General features: G+C 42.3%; 1 protein-coding gene across 2 annotated transcripts; it reads left to right on the top strand.

Moving 5' to 3' along the window:
• The first annotated feature begins 4,824 nt into the window (after positions 1-4,824).
• Positions 4,825-10,612, top strand: LOC311127113 (uncharacterized protein). 2 transcript variants are annotated; one of them, XM_084158876.1, is made up of 2 exons: positions 4,825-4,972; positions 8,406-10,612. In XM_084158876.1, exon 2 carries the CDS (start codon positions 8,414-8,416, stop codon positions 10,040-10,042), a length of 1,629 nt encoding a protein of 542 aa, XP_084015002.1. In that variant the 5' UTR covers positions 4,825-4,972; positions 8,406-8,413; the 3' UTR covers positions 10,043-10,612. The 2 variants fall into 2 exon arrangements, with proteins under 2 accessions (XP_084015002.1, XP_084015003.1); XM_084158877.1 differs by lacking the exon at positions 4,825-4,972 and adding an exon at positions 8,261-8,308.
• The last annotated feature ends 7,021 nt before the right edge of the window (positions 10,613-17,633 follow it).

Below are 17,633 nucleotides of genomic sequence, written 5' to 3'. Positions count from 1 at the left end.
GACAAGTATGCAATTCTTATATAAACATAAAACAGCAGACAGATACAAAAATACCCTGAGTTATAGGTAAAAAAATAAATAATACAAAATAAGATATACAGAACAAGGACAGGTAAACAGAACGAGGGCAGATGTCACCCCCATATCCATCCCTCCATCACCCATTGAAATGTACAAATTCACATCGCCGAATGGTCCAAATAAGAGAGTAGAGGTTGCCAGATTTGAGAAGATTTTGATAATGTATTGCTCAGAATATATCGAATTCCTTCTAAGTGTAGAGTGTTTGCCAAATCGCTGAGCCATAATTTGGTAGAGGGAACTTCCTTCCTTTTCCAAAACAACAAGAATATTTTTTTAGCCGAAATGAGACCGTAAGAGATTAGTTGTTTTTGGGGTTGGTTAATCTGTTTAGGGTTTCTGACACTCCCAGGATGATCAGAAGCAGGGTCAATTGAAGTCTCCACACCAATAACGTGTGTCATGCCTCTTAACACACTGCCTGCATAGGAAATAACTTTGGTATAGTAAGGTTGCCAAATAGGTTGCTTATTCCCTAAGGCACATAAACAGCATCTGATGAGCTTGTGACATTTGAGTTTACTGACTACATAATTGAATGGAAATTAATGTTTTCATATCTTGGAAAAGTTAATTCCCTTTTAAGTGCCAATCATACAGATGTAAGATTTTATCACACTGTAAATTCACCCTAGGACATTTAAAACTTCTAGTGTATTTGAGGTTTAAAAAGGCTTCTAAAGTTTGTTATTTCCACTTAGAAATTTCTGACTTGATTTTCCCTTACGAAAAATGTATCAACCGCTACAAAAATGTGCATTAATTATAATCCACATAATAATTCACATTTCCTGTTGCTGCAGGATTTTTTTCCTACTGTAGGAGACTGGCTCAAATTTAGATCCTACATCTGTATGCAGTAAGAAAATATGTAACCCTCCTTCCACACCTCTCCCTATTCATTAGCATGTTAATTTGATGACTGCACTTTTTTCAATACTTGTTTGATTGCATTCCACACCATAGAGATGAGAGGCCAGATCCTCCTCCTCATTGATGAGTTGTGTGATCTAATCTCCGATCGCTGATGGCTCCTCTCCAATGAGAGTGATCAAGTTAAAGACTGGTTCAGTCCACTCTTAGGTGAGACAGAAAAACAAGTCTCACTCTCTTTTGTTTTGTAAGGTGGGATCCAGAAAGTCCTTAATGTGTTAGTAAACCACACATGTAATATCTGGCTTGTAATATCTGGTTCAGTAGTGGATGGTCAAAGACTGTAGTCTAGCCTAGTAGGCTATAACAAGTGCTTGAAATTAAAGGCACACTGTGTAGTTTCTTTCCCTTATGGTTGCTAAACAATTTCCATATAAAATTGCAGCTGAAAGAACACAAACACATTCTATTCCTCCTTTCCTATTCCTATTTTTCTTTGATTTACACTTGCAAAGACCCTTCCCCTCAGTCCACCAAAACAAAATCCACTCCTGGGCAATAACACAAACTCCTCGTGTTTCCTGTCTTGAGAACAAAATTGAATACTCTGCCGTTTTCTGTTTCAACATGTTCTGATTAATATTTGCCTGTTCCCTGTCTTTCAACGATGCAGTTGATAACAAGACAATACCTATTGTACATGAAGAACTGTGTCATCTCTCGGGTGAACTGTACGCACAAAAAGGTTCAAGTTGTAGAATTTCATTAAACCTCACCCGTAATATTGGGCTCATTAACACATAGAAGGCAAATAGCACAAAGGTGCCATCTGTTAGGAAACTTAAAATGGAAAAGTAATATTGAGAGTGACCTTTTGGCCCTCTGTCACCTTTACGAACAATTACTAACATGAAGAACAGTATGTTGAACCTACAGGAATCAGACACCATGTCCCTGAGGGTTGATGGCACACATGGCCGTAGCCAGGAATGTCGTATTTTTCTAACCTAAATCCAATGACATGATGAAATTTGTTGTTGATTTCACGTTAGTTGACAACTCAACCAAATGTAAATCAAAACTAGACGTTGAACTGACGTCTGTGCCTAGTGGGCAGAGTCTGAGTTTTAGTGAGGTCCGGAAAAGTTGAAGCTCATTTACTGCATTTCTATACAATTTCAAAACTCTAAAATGCTATTTGGACAACAGCAAAAACAAGCAAAAATTAAAGCTGCCAGCAGCATTCTGGGCCCACTGTGCCACCATCAGGACAAATTGGACACATTACATTTTTGTCATTTAGCAGACGCTCTTATCCAGAGCGACTTACAGGTAGTGAGGGCATACATTATTTATTTATTTATCATACTGGCCCCCCGTGGGAAACGAACCCACAACCCTGGCGTTGCAAACGCCATGCTCTACCAACTGAGCTACAGCCGGCCATTCCCTCCCCTACCCTGGGCCAATTGTGCGCTGCCCCATGGGTCTCCCGGTCGCAGCCGGCTAAGACAGAGCCTGGATTCGAACCAGGATCTCTAGTGCCTTAGACCACTGCGCCACTCGGGATATAACACATCACCCAAGGATGAGCTACATCTGTACTCCTTACCACGCATGGCAAATATCAGAACTAAAAATCAACCAGATCATTCTAAGTACTTTTGATGTATTTTTGACTATTTTTAATTATATTGATTACTTTAAACGTCTTCTTCTCCTGAACCGAATATGGTATATAGCATCTATAGATGCACGTCTTTAAACGCAACATTTCCCAAGAGTCTATCTAAAACAACATGGCTGCTATGAACCAATGAGCTTGCATGAATGTTTTCCTGTCCAACAGCGCTACCATGCGGCCAAACTCAACAACCATACTCTACAGGTTAGCTAAACTCACCTCCCTAAGCGTGTATGCCAAATTTCATATAACATGTGCCCGTTATAGCGCCACCGTGTGGTTGATCTAAATGTGCTTAGATATGTTGAGTCTTGGCAGTTTGGAACATGTGTACCAGTTTTTGTCACAATAAGAAGATCCTTGTCTGATTTGTATGCATTTATGTGTGAGACCACACCCACGTGAATGTTCATTGGTCAATATGTAATGTTTATTTCTCTACCATAACCCGCCTCCAACATTGTTTTAGAGAATTTGGCAGTACGTCCAACCGACCTTGCAACCGCAGACCATGTGTATGGCGTCCTGTGTGCGAGCGGTTTGCTGATGTCAACTTTGTGAACAGAGTGCCCCAGGGTGGCGGAGGGATTATGGTATGGGCAGGCATAAGCTACGGACAATGAGCACAATTGCATTTTATTGATGGCAATTTGAACGCACAGAGATACCGTGACGAGATCCTGAGGCCCATTGTCATGGCATTCATCAGCCACCATCACCTCATGTTTCAGCATGATAATGCACGGCCCTATGTCGCAAGGATCTGTACACAATTCCTGGAAGCTGAAAAGTTATTCCCTGGCCTGCATACTCACCAGACATGTCACCCATTGAACATGTTTGGGATGCTCTGGATCGACGTGTACGACAGTGTGTTCCAGTTCCCGCCAATATCCAGCAACTTCACACAGCCGTTGAAGAGGAGTGGGACAAAATTCCACAGGCCACAATCAACAGCCTGATCAACTCTATGCGAAGGAGATGTGTCGCTCTGCATGACTGGTACATGACAGATACTGACTGGTTTTCTGATCCATGCCCCTACCTTTTTTTTTAAAGGTATCTGTGACCAACGGATGCATATCTGTATTCCCAGTCATGTAAAATCCATAGATTAGGGCCTAATGAATTTATTTCAATTGACTGATTTCCTTAAATGAACTGTAACTCAGTAAAATCTTTGAAATTGTTGCATGTTGCGTTTACATTTTTGTTCAGTATAATAATAATACAAGTAATGAACTGGAACAAATAAAATAGATTTACACCAGCTTCGCTGCTTGAAGCCCTAATGATCCCAGCCATTATAACATTGGTTGCTGTAGCTTCATTCACATCAGTTGATCTACAAACACATAGCCTATTAGCTATACAATTAGCTGCTACATATTAACTCAGCACCAGGATTAAAAACTATAATTTAATACATTCTGAGGAATCAGTTAGCAGAAAAAGTATTTTATTAACAAAAGTTTTAAATCAAATTTCCTGCAATTCTACACATTTTGCCATGACTTATGCCAGGTAAATGTGATATCTGAGTGAGAGTGACTAACAAAATCAATCAGAGCCCCCTGGACGTCAGGGTCACTGGGCACTTGCCCTGCCTGCCCGGTTGGTTATTCGGCCATGATTGCTACAAGTTTAGATAGCTAACAAGACTAATTTACCAATCTAACATGTTTTAACTGACATGGGCTAATTGAGTGACTGTCAGTGAGTGACATAAAACAAGAGGAAAGCTGCTGCAACCAATTTTAGAGATTGCACCTTGTGTATTCTTCTATTCTAACTCTCAACAGTAAGTTGAGACACGACAGTTTTTGTTTTTTTGTTGAAGAAATAACCGAGGTCCGGACCTCGGTGTCCTCGTATGTAGCTACGGCCCTGATGTCAAGTAGTTATGTTGACTTAAACAGGTCCTGGAGTAAAGGTACTGAGTTACATAATACTGCAAAAATATTTCATCATCCTACACAATAGCTGAAATAACTAATTTCCATTCTGTATTATTCAATTTGACCACAATTCTTTGTAGGGCAACTGTCGTGCAATTGATATAATTCTAGTTGAACAGAACTAAACTTACCCCACTCTTCCCTAAATTGCAGGCAGTGGGTAGGATAGATTGTGAAAGCGACTGATGTCTGGCAAACCTATAGGGGCACTCTTCAAAAAAGCACAGTCCTAGATTGCACCTCAGGGAGCGAGGAGGACTTTGGTGCAGCTTTCAGTCGCAAGCTTATTTCTACTATCAGTCCATGCTCAATCTTGCAAGGGAATACATCAGTTCCTCGACTCGCCTTACCGTTTGGGTTTAAGGCAGAAATCCAGGTTGGTGGACTTTGTATCTATATTTTTCAGCTTTCATGTTATATTTTTTTATTCTGGAGAAAATAAGAAAACATATAGCCTGCTGTTGTGGTAAATTGGAGAATGAAGAATAGAGAAGGGAGAAAGAGTTGGATAAGCTATCCTTTGTTCTCTTTTGTTCATGTATTTGCATTCCTACCGGTGCGTGCGTAGATTTTCACATTCATCATCTTCGAGCCATGATTTGCGTTTTATTATGTGAACGCTCCAAAGAGTCTTCCTGGGATTTTAACAATTTGTCTGCGCTATGAGGTGTAGAAAAAAATCATCCTGAAGCATCAGGGTGACAGGGCTGTGTGTGGCCAAATCAATTTATGTAATACATTTTAAAAAATATCAAGTGTAGAATAAGATGACAAATAAAGATTCAAGTTTAATAGAAAAAATACAAACATATTTTCCATCGTTCCTCTACACGCCTGTGGAGCCACACTAGACCGTATGGCTACATTAATGAACAGGGTAGATAGAGGGGAGTAGCGGGGGTATGTGGGTGGGGGGATGGAGTAACTGCGCTTGTGCCTTCACTGTCGATAATATATCGTTTTAAATCAGTGACTTCTATTTGTTCTATAATGACAAACATCAAAGACTGTCATCCATCCAAACTATAAAAGTTATACTTTTTACAATCAGGTGGATTTCACAGTTAACTTCATTCTGTAACAGGCTAGGATGCCGGTCTCTCAGAGCCTTGCTGTGGCAACAGGAGTTGTAAAATTCTCTGCGCATTTTCCCTCATCGTAATCAACGTGTCTTTAGCCCTATTTGAGTTTTACGATAAAATAACACATGGCTACCCCGTAGTGTTTACAGTAATCTGTGTGTGATCATATTGCTGTAACTGGTTTATCCCTCACACCCCTAAACTGGTACTATTTCATCCCTCAGTCGCCTATAGGCTACATGTACTTCCCCAATGCGTGCAAATTGTCATGTGCTTTTGGCAGATGTGTATTGAAATCTCTTTTTGAAATGTCTGACTGTTTTTATTTTAATGTGTGTGTATAGGCAAATGTCATGTAAACCGATTACATTAATTGAGTAAAATACATATAAATAACCCCCGCAATTAACTTCATTCGCATGCTATAGCGAGCCTTAAATATGGGCAGTGATTGGGAGGAATATGAAAGCCTGTTTATCCGATACCCTAGTAGAGGGGAACCATCACTGCTCTGATATCAGCATGGATTGAGCTGTATAGCCTATAGCCAGCGCTGGCCTGGCGCATGGCTCCCTCTGTCCGCATCCCATCTTGATTGCCCCAATGCAGCACAATGGACAGCTCCTATTATGATCACGCCCGTGTGTGTTGCAGTTCAAATAAATATGCTATATGGCAGTCTCTCTCTCACCCATCTGACGTAAAAGCCAGATTAAATTCAACTATGTTTGTGACATTTTGGATATGATCAATCGAAGTACTTGCGGAAAATGTCATAGTCTATTGTTACGTTCGTGATTGGTTTTGCCTCAAAGAATAGCCTTTTTTGAGAACCGCCAGGATGTTGAGCATTTTCCACCTTTTGGCTTCACTTGATACTGTATGTCAGGCAGAAGAAACCTGTAACCTGTAATCCCTGTTTAGAATATCCATTCCAATGGTAAATATTGATTTCTGTGACAGCCAGCCTACTGTTATTGTAAGGATGAATGTAGTACTATTATAACCAAACATAATCTCTCAGATAACATTTAACTTCCAGTTCTCGGTTTTCTAATAGAGGGAAGGGAAGTTGAAGTATGTTGAAATCAGCTCTTCCTCTTACAAGCATGGCAAAGGAGTAAAATAAACACTATTTTGTGAGTGAGACCAATGTGATAACCTTAACCCTACACACGTACTTAAGCAAATATTTTAGCTATATGTTTTTGTTGTCATCTGTGGACAATGCATACTACTACTACTCAGAATACTACAACTCAGTATTATACCATGGCATTGTTGAATACTCCTTTCTGATTGGCTTGAAGGGCATTCTAGAGCGTGCATTATTTAGAGCATTCTAAACTAGCAAGTCTGTTTGTTTGGTTACCATAGCAACTACTGTAGCTATCTAGTAAACATGCTAGCTAGCTACTTCAGTGGATGTTGAACACATTTCTACCGACAAATTAACACATTTCTAGTGGCAAATGTGTTAAATTATAGCCATGGTATAAAAGGGATGGTATAAAATGGATAATCACCTCAGGGCTCTATGCGTTCTCTGGAAAATAATGCAACTCTGTGGAAGGTCAGTTCCACTCCGCTAGCGCGTTGTGGAATACACCTTCCACATCATTCATTATTTTACATAGAACGCATAACCCCTCGTTGTTTATCCCTTACTTAATTCCCATGCTTTAGTGGTTGCAAAGTAAGAGGAGTGTGCAGAACAGGAGTTTGTGGTCTGTAAAATAACATGTTGTCTTATCCATGCTTACCCTGGCCTGAATTTTATCTAACCATTGCACTAAACGATAGACCAAATCCAGACCATAGCCCCCAACAATGTATCACCAACCTGTCGTTTTAAAGTACTTATACCATGGCATTGTTGAATACTCACTTCTGATTGGCTTGAAGGGCATTCCAAGTCGTTCATTATTTTCCATAGAACGCATAGCTCCTCGTTGATTATCCCTTACTTATTTACAGTACACTAGATAGCTATAGCGGGTTAGCAGATTATACAATAATTTTCACCAGGCTTGTTGAACAGGTCCTAGTCATGCTCCATTGCCCGCCCCCCCCCCCCCCCCCCCCCCCCCCCCCCCTGCTCTCCCTCCCTCTTTTTCTCTTGGTTTGCTTGCAGTCATTTCAGATGTGCGGAGAACAAGTGCTCACTAGGTTCCCAAAACCTATATCTAAAAGCATTTGTGTTTTATTCTTTATTTTGTGAACTCAAGTCCCCCCTCCTCCTCTGTCCCCCCTCCTCCTAACTGTGCCTCTAACCTGCTATTCTAAAAGTATACAAGTGGGAATAAGTGTACAACTAAAACATACCATTATAGGGCAACAGTAGAATGGGAGGCTCACTTGTCACATAATAACCATAGCTAAGACTCCAGAGAGGGTGTCTTGTCCTGTTGTTTATACAAGAGCACTGGAGAGTTTAGAACTTGGAGTAGTTCCCATGCAGTGGTCGTTTGTCTTTTAGCCAATAGTATTTGGCAGAGTGTGGTCTCCACATTGAAATGCCCTCCCCCTTTAAAGCCTGACTGAGTGCTTTCTTACAACGGAGACAGGAGCCACTATGTTGGCATGATTGCAATGCCTTGCATTTTCTTCAGCTTTAACTTGGTATTGAGGTAATTAAAGGAAACAGATATATGTCATGCATAGATTATCAAATGCAACAACCAGTCACACTTGTTAAGACATTCTGATTTTATGATTCACTTTTAGGAGACACCATGGGAGGCAAGCTGAGCAAGAGGAAGAAGGGGTACGATGTCAGCGACCCAAAGGACAAGAAGGAGGAGATTACAGCGGCTGCTGTGAGTGCCGTTGAGGCCGTGGCCCATGCCGTGGAGGTCAAAGCACCAGCTCCTGTCGCTGAGTTGGCAGCGAAGGCTGCTCCTGAGGTGTCTGCTGCGGTGGAGGGAGCAGTGGAGTCGGCAGCGGTAGCCATCACAGAAGCGACAGAAGAGGCCCTGTCAGCTATAGAGGCAGTGGCCAAGGGGACTACCGCAGAGCCAGCGGCTGTACCAGATGAACCTGCAGCAGCACCAGCAGAACCATCACCAGCTGCAGCACCAGAAGAACCTGCAGCCCCAGAAGAACCAGTGGCTCCAGAAGAACCAGCTGCAGCACCAGAGGAGCCAACACCAGCTGCAGCACCAGAAGAACCTGCAGCCCCAGAAGAGCTAGTGGCGGCACCGGAAGAACCTGCAGCGTTAGCAGAGGAACCAGCCGCAGCACCAGAAGAGCTTGCAGCTCCAGAAGAGCCAGTGGCAGCACCGGAAGAACCTGCAGCAGCTGAGGAACCAGCAGCATCACCAGGGGAACCGGTGGCAGCACCAGATAAACCAGCGGCACCAGAAGAACCAGCGCCACTAGAGGAACCAGTGGCTGTAGCGGTAGAGCCTGCACCAGAAAAGCCTGCAGCAGCACCAAAAGAGCCTGCAGTGGAAAAGCCTGCACCAGAAGAGCCTGCGGCAGCACCAAAAGAGCCTGCACCAGAAGAGCCTTCGGCAGCATCAAAAGAGCCTGCACCAGAAGAGCCTGAGGCAGCACCAAAAGAGCCTGCACCAGAAGAGCCTGCGGCAGCCTCTGTGGAACTAGCCGCAGCACCAGAAGAGGCTCCTGAGGCTACAGAACAAGCCACAGAGGTGGCAGCAGAGATTACAGACACTACAGAACCTGAGCCTGCTGCTCCAGAGCCTGAACCAGAGACTGTTACAGGGAAGGCCCCAGAACCTGAGGATGTGGCCGAGGCACCAGTAGAGGCAGAAGCAGCATCACCAGCCCCGGAGGAGGAGCCAGCATCACTTGTAGAAGCCGTGTCAGAGTCAGCAACAGAGGCAGCCACAGAGCCAGAGGCAACCGCAGAACCAAAATCCATCATAGAACCAGCCGCTGAAGAGCTCCCCGCACCTGTAGAAGAATCTGTAGCAGAGCTTGAACCTGAAGCTGCTGATGCAGTAACGGAAAAAGCAGAGCCAGAGGCTGCCGACATCGCAGAAACCATCCCGGAGATCATCATTTCAGAATCTGCTGCACCTGCAGCTGCAGAGGAGGCCAGCCCTGAGCCAGAGGAGGCTGTGCTGGACAACAGGGAAGTTGTTTCCGCAGAGGAGGCTGCTGCTGAGCCTTCTGCCCCTGAGGTCAATGGGGAGTGTCAGGAGCAGGCGGCCGAGCCGGCTGCCGTGTCTGCCCCGGAGCCACAGAAAAAGGAATGTGTCAATGGGATTGACAAGCCAGAGGATCCCGTTGAGGTGCAAAGTGACTGTGAATTTAAAAAGGACTTGAACCTGACTGGCGACATCCAGATTCCAGAGGCAATTGGTGAGGCAATAAGTCAGGCTGTTGACTTGGTCTGAAGCTAATATAAATGTGAAGTCCCTAATGATCCGAAAAACACCTCCAACAACACAGGCTTCTGAAGATAAATATAAAAAGATCTGTTGTGGCAAAGGAGTTTCTGGTTAATCAAAAGGAAATACAACCACTCAAGTGTAGAGAGGGGGAGTGAGATACATGTAGGAAGAGATGTGAGACATGGATGCAGTGTTGAGTCTTTGTGCCCCACATGTCGTTGCAGAGGGGCAGCCTGTGTTTGCAACATTTGTGGTGAGATGAAAGCCAGCGAAAGTTGAGGGATGAGTATAGACAGACCGGAAAAAAAACTGGACAACAGAGCAAAAATGTGACATTAACGATGGAAATTATGAATGGAATGAATAGTCTTGTATTTGTGTGTGAGCCTGATGGATATTAAACATGGTTTATTGGAATAGCATCCAATAGTGATCTAATTTAGTCTTTCACATATCCTTTCCTTAACTATATGAAAAAATAATAGATGAAAAGTTTTGGCCTTTAATAATGGTGCAAACAGTGAGGAATGTTCATTGATGGCTTGGAATGGAGAATAAAAAAAGACTGTTATACCTGATTGTTCTTTTGTTCTTATGTATTCTATATCAATTAGGCAAACGTCATTTGACACAGGGCCTTATTGTATAATGATGGGTCATTTTAGTCAATTTTAACATATTACAATTATTTCAACTGTATTTTAAGAGACCTTTATGATTGATTATAATAAGTAACCCTTAGTAAATCTAGGTGCAAACAATGGAGATCTATTAAAACTGATATTAGTCCAGTGCTTTCTTGTTGTTGGCTGATATATTGAGTGCATCAATATCAGCAATAGGAGACATTATCTACAGAACATCATACATTTTAAACTTCTACAGTTACATACAGACCAGGTTTATTTTGGGTTAGGGGTCACCTGATTGTATTACCTGTAGAACAACGTCCTTGAGGTCATTGGCCTTGCAAATATTTTGTTTTGTGGAGCTTGGCTTGCCCGTGTGTTTGTTTGAAAAATATGACCATGTTAATGCATGCAGACAGATCATTTCATAGGTTGTCTCTTCCTCTACCTTTTACATCATAATAGCCCATCTCACTGGAACTCCAAGCTGTGGTAGGCAGGCAGCGCCATAGAAATAGAATGAATAGAGAGGGCTTGGAAGCTCTAACCCTGGCAAAAGATGTGGTAAAGAGGTCAATGGAACTCGACCCAAACAATGGAAATGCCATGGAAACACGTGGGGGAAATATGCCGTGGGGGAAAGATCCAAAATCTCCTCATTGTCCCCCAGCAAAATGTACCTGCATTTAGGCTATTGTTTATATGTGTATTTCATACTATGTTGAGGTAAAAATCTGAATATAATGTTTGTATAGATGTCAACCCCAAAGCATTTTCATGCCATCGTCACCAATCAACACCATTGCAGTTAAAAAAACGACTTTGACTAACACCACCGATTTCTGTATGCTAGCTATGCTACCAGCTTATATGAACAGGAGTTAGCATTTAGCAGTCACTTCTACTAAACCAGAAAAGGAACAACTTCTAAATGTTATGCAGCAAAAACAGCCAAATTGGACTTTAATAACCACATTGTGGGCCTGTTACAATACATAAATCATGACAAATATCCACTTTGTTATATCAGATTTGTTGAATGTGCGCCAATCCAGCGTCCTTCTTCTATCCCCCACTGTCTGTGTTCCATTGACCTCTTTACCGCATCTATTTGACTGGTAAACTCATGGGTATACATTTTAGTCATTTAGCAGACACTCTTATCCAGAGCGACTTACAGTTAGTGAGTGCATAATTTTTTTCATACTGGCCCCCCGTGGGAAACGAACCCACAACCCTGGCGTTGCAAGCGCCATGCTCTACCAACTGAGCTACAGGGGATGGCTACCTGGTATTGTGATGCAATCATTTCCATGGCAATATGGAATGTTCTAAAAGAAAAGGAAAGCCGCAGACTCTAGGAGCTCAGACAAGCTGTCTTCATCAGGGTATAATGACAAACACTGCGGGTCACTGGTTTATATAGTGTGAAAGGACACACGCAGGTGTCTGTAATCATGGCCGGGTGTGGCCTAATAGCATTGGCCAATTCACAAATAAAAACATACAAAAAACATGGATAGCATATGATCATAGATACTTACCTACATAGGCCCACAACATTTACAATGAATAGCAAAATCACAAGAATGGCTTCAAATCAAAGTCTACGTTGAGACCGAAGGGAGCAAGGGTCTTCAAATTAAAGATCCAGGCAGCCTCTCGCTTTAACAATAAGTTGTTGAGGTCACCCCCTCTCCTAGGGAGGGTGACATGTTCTATGCCGATATAACGTAGGGAAGAAATCGAGTGGTTCGATTCCAAAAATATGGAATGTTCTGTCAACTGATGCTGGATTGCCATGGTGATGGCTCATACAATATCATTTATTTTTTGTAATGTCAGTTGAGTTGACTCAAAAAATCACAGCACAGATTCAAGGGTACATTTCCTGCTTTTACTTCCTGGAGTGGGTACACTCAAAATGGCTGCCAGTCCACCCATTATGCCATCATTGACTTGAATGGGGACGGCCGTTCTATTCATTCTATTTCTGTGGGCAGCACACACACACACACACACATTTCAGAGATTGAAATGGCGAGGGGTTGGGGGAGGGGCATGCATTCTTGGAGGAGGAAGGGGCTTTCAAGGGGGTGGGCGGGGGTGAGTGGGGGACGAGGGTCTAGGATGAAAGGAAGAGCTCTGACGCAGCACAGAGGAGAACACAACCATGACAAATGAGCTAATCTCTCTTTTGGCTTGAGACATTTTTATACTGTTTCAGGGGCTGAAATTGGGCAGGGGGGTGGAGAGGGTGGAAGAGAAGGATGAAACGGCTGTAGAATGTCACTGGCAGTGAGGTAATACAGGTTTTGACACCTACTTCATCGGCCCTTGCGGAATGCTCCTGAGCATGGTGCTTGCACCTACATCTTAAAAGAGGCGAGAGGGTATCTGTCATGTAGGTGCCAAAGCACATGCATTAGCACAAGGGAGTTAAATGTTATGTGTTTGTGGATGCGCGTTTGTGTGTGTGTTTGTGTGTGTGTGTTCATGAGTCTGTGTGTGTGTTCATGAGTGTCTATGGCGTATGTATATGGAATCTCATACAGAATTTATGGAGCGTGGGTCAAAGTCTGAGAGAAGATTCAATGTAGATATCAAAGGTTCCAAGCATCTTCCAACAGCGCCATAATGAGCTCCTCCACCTAGCAACCCTGAATTCTCGCTCCGGTTTCTTAAAGAAATACTCAGGCCCTCAGATGTATGAAAGGAATGGTTTTGAGAGCTGGGGGGTTGGGTAGATGGCCACGCTGGGTTGTTTTCTCTTTCCCATCTGAAGTGTTCTGTGTCAAATGGTTACAGTGTATATGGAAACAGTTTGATGAATTTCCCTATTTATCTCAGGAAACGATCTGTAAATTATCATTATCTAAATCCCCCTTATATTTCAATCAAGAGATCATCAGTGAGATTAAAGTAAGCTTGACAAGTTACAGTAGCAACATCATGATACTGTCAGTTTCAAAACAAGTACAGGTATTATGAACGGCATGTACACAGACTATTTAACATGTCAATAGATTTTTTTAAATCATCGATTTTTAGGGATAATTGGGCTATTTATATGTCAGACAAAATAACAAATTCACCACATAGCGTGTTTTTTCATGAGGAGAAAAATCTGGACTCATATTTGGATGTATCTATCCACCAGGCTGATTCTCTCTCTCTCTCTCTCTCTCTCTCTCTCTCTCTCTCTCTCTCTCTCTCTCTCTCTCTCTCTCTCTCTCTCTCTCTCTCTCTCTCTCTCTCTCTCTCTCTCTCTCTCTCTCTCTCTCTCTCTCTCTCTCTCTCTCTCTCTCTCTCTCTCTCTCTCTCTCTCTCTCTCTCTCTCTCTCTCTCTCTCTCTCTCCATTGCTTGGTTACTCTAACACTATGCGCTCTTTACTAACGCTTTGGCACAGAGCTGAAAGTGCTTTCCTGTTCCTTTTTTAATGTGTGGAAGGCCCTAGTTTTTTTTTGCTATTTCTCAGTGGTGCCTTTGAAAGAAAATAGGAAGGAAAATGTGTACTCAATTCAAAGGCCATTTTATCACGAGTAGGAAGTAAAACAGCCAGATCCCCTCCACATTTCACAGCATACAATAGCATGTACCTCTACAGAATACAAAGCTTTTTTACATTCATATTGTTGAACACAGTCAGACAAGCGAGCAGTGACTTGGAGAGAATGAGGAAGATACATTGAGACAGTAATTAAATGAAACCCAAGCCAACATCCTGGTACTGGAGGCTGCAGATTCCAAACAACATGAGCCTATATTAAAAACGGTGTAGAGAGAGAAGATACATGCTGCTGCCCCTTAGCTGGGCTTACAGCTAATGGGTGTCAGGTGGCAACAAGACAATCTCAACATTATTTATTATTCAAGCACGAGTATCAGCCTGGTGGATAGATACATCCAAATATGAGTCCAGATTTTTCTCCTCATGAAAAAACACGCTATGTGGTGAATTTGTTATTTTCTTATAACCACATGATGGCTGCTTTTTATTTATTTAAAGGGACTACTTACTTCCTCTGTAGCTTAAGCCAGAATCATTCCTTAAAAATGTCAGCTAAAGGAACATGATGTAAATGATTATACCAATATGAACATTCAGCACTAAAGGGGATTTTTCCTGTAAAAACATTATTTTCTGAAATCTCACGTCAACTAATATGTGTAACCTATTTTCACCTCTCTGTATCTCCATCTGTCTCTGATTCATCATTGTCTCCCAACATGCTATCCATCTGGGCATCTGCACTAATGCTGTCATTAAATGCGGGCCTGCAGAAGCCGATTAGTCAGACCTCAGCGGTAATAAGGATCCTTATTGATCCATGGTGTTAGCCCTAATGGCCACTGAAAGGCCTGTGATTCCCTTCATCTGCAGAGCACTTGCTCCTCTTTCAAACTACTACTGGGGGTGAGCGAGCACTTTAAAGCTGACCATACGCAATGTGTCTCTTGGTAGTGTGTGTGTATGTGTGTGCGCGCGATGTGTGTGTTTGTTTGTTCACAGGCGTACGTGTGTGCATGCATGTGTGGGAAGCATAACGTTCTTCCTCTGAGAGAGAGTGCTGATGACGGCCCCAGCATGGGGTCTGTATGGGGGAGATCAGGCCTTTGTCACACCTCCTTCCCTCAGCCATCAGCAGGCAGAAAAAAATAGAATTGTATACTCCGACAATCATTCTGGGCCATTAAATGGAGTCAGGGAAACCTGGGAACCGGTGCCCACAGCACAACCTTACAAGTCTTCAAGATGAGCTGCTTGATTGCCTCAGATACTCAACAGATTTGTGTTTACACCAAATAATCAGTTTACTCAGATAATAATCAGTTTAAGTAACACCAAATATTCAGTTTAAGTAACATCTAAAGGCTTATCATCATATCTCCAGTGGTTGAAAAATTACTCAATTGTCATACTTGAGTAAAAGTAAAGATATCTTAAAGGGGAATGGAAACACTTCAGGAAGTACAGCTAAGCAAAGAGATGTATTCCACCCACTAATACTAAAATGTGCATTTAACATAGAAACATCTCTATTTTTAGGATTTTGATATTGATCAACGTTTATTAGAGGTATGGGTAGCGCCATCTTGAATTACCATAATAATGACTGACGTCAATGCGTCAATGGCAGGCTTGACAGTTTTGGTTTGGGTGCAGGTCGCACGTCATGATTTCACCAAGTAGGACATTTCTGTATCGTCTTTATTAAGTTGTCCCTGGACCAACAAGTCCATCAACCAATCAGACCATTGTCTGCCTTATAACATCATCAACATGTGCAAGATATGCAATGCCCCCCTTGGATCCGTCAAAATAAATAAAATCTAGTGCATCTGACTGAACAGCTGTGCGCTGCTGCAAAATCTGCATTGCTATTGAGGTACATTTTCCTTTACCATGAACCTCAAGTCAAAACATTACAAGTACGATGTTACTGAAAATATGTATTTGTTTAGCCTTCTTATAGACCACAGCCTTGTTATAGACCCCCACTTAGTATCGAGCTAGCCTGCTAAGAGTAATGAATTTCAAAAAGTGAGCTAGCTAGTATTTAGCTAGCTAGCACTAAAGTGCCATCCCATGCTTCTTATTAGCCTGGAATGTCAAATCACTGTGTATGTCCTGGATCTTCATATGACTCTGGTCATCCTGGATCGTCATATCACTACGGTTGTCCTGGATCGTCATATAAGTGTGGTGGTTCTGGATTGTCACATGACTGTGGAAGTCCTGGATTATCAACAATTGTTGTAACTGACCTCAAACTTTTATGCTTTTTGAGTTTTACATGTCAGATTACATTTTTCAGGTAGGCATGGAAGGCTTCATAAAAAAAAAACTGTGATTGAGAAAGAAAGAAAGAAAGAAAGAAAGGAATGAAGAAAAACACACATTGAAGTCCACATCATAAAACCAGACTATGATGAAGATAAATATATTTCTGAAATGGTCAATGGGCAAATTTCACCTGCAATTCTGCATGTCCAAAGGCCAAAGCTGGGGGATACTATTTGTTCTGTTGAGTGCGGTCTGGCCAGACTTTCAAATGCATTGAGGCAAGTCTTCCCTGAATCGGATTTTCTCCTAATGTGGATGGTCGACTGTGGCAGTCCTGGATCATCAGATGACTGGCGGTCCTGGATCATCATATGAATGTGGCGGTCCTGGATCGTCATATGACCGAGGTGGTCTTGGATTGTAGATGTGGCGGTCCTGGATTGTCATGACTGTGGCGGTCCTGAATCATCAAATGAGTGTGTCTCTCCTTGATCTTCATACGACGATTGTGGCAGTCCAGGGGTCTCATACATAACCGTAGCGTAATTTAACACTAAATATCTGCTTGCACCATTCTGCGCATGTACAAAAATATAGAGATTTATGAACTTGGCGCACGCCATACATACACGCTTCCCATTATAAATCAGACCTATCGAAAAATGGTGCGCGCGTTAATGAGCGTTATAAAATGCTCACCTTTTATGGTGACAATAACACCCTTATTTGCTTTATACTTTGGAATTCTTGGAATTAGGCCTAGACCGTATCTAAAGGAAATAGCAATGGCGAACTTGGCCAAATGTATTTGGAGGTGTTGGCAGTGACATTTGCTGTATCTGACCGTTTCTGAATTGTTGTGGACCTGTAAACAGCATTTAAATTCAATAATGTTGCATGGCCCCCGATTTCTGAAACATTGTCTCCTCGGAAAGAAATTAAAACTACAGTAGAACTACTTACAGTGGTAGCCTGAGCACTTCAATGCAAAAGATCAACTGTCTGTTCACACGTTAAATTCTACTTTATTTTATAAACCAAGCTCCCTTTCGGATGCATAGAGCAAAAACTTGAAATTATAATAGCCCATCTAATAGGCCCAATTAAATGAGAGATGCATGGTAATTTGTTGTATGGCTACTTCGGGAATGTGAACTCATCATGGCCAGAAAAGGT

Source organism: Coregonus lavaretus (assembly GCF_964263955.1).
Source record: "Coregonus lavaretus genome assembly, chromosome: 4".
In the NCBI taxonomy this organism is placed as follows: Eukaryota; Metazoa; Chordata; class Actinopteri; order Salmoniformes; family Salmonidae; genus Coregonus; species Coregonus lavaretus.
The sequence above is the reverse complement of the archived record's forward strand: the minus strand, read 5'-3'. Positions and strand labels throughout refer to the sequence as shown.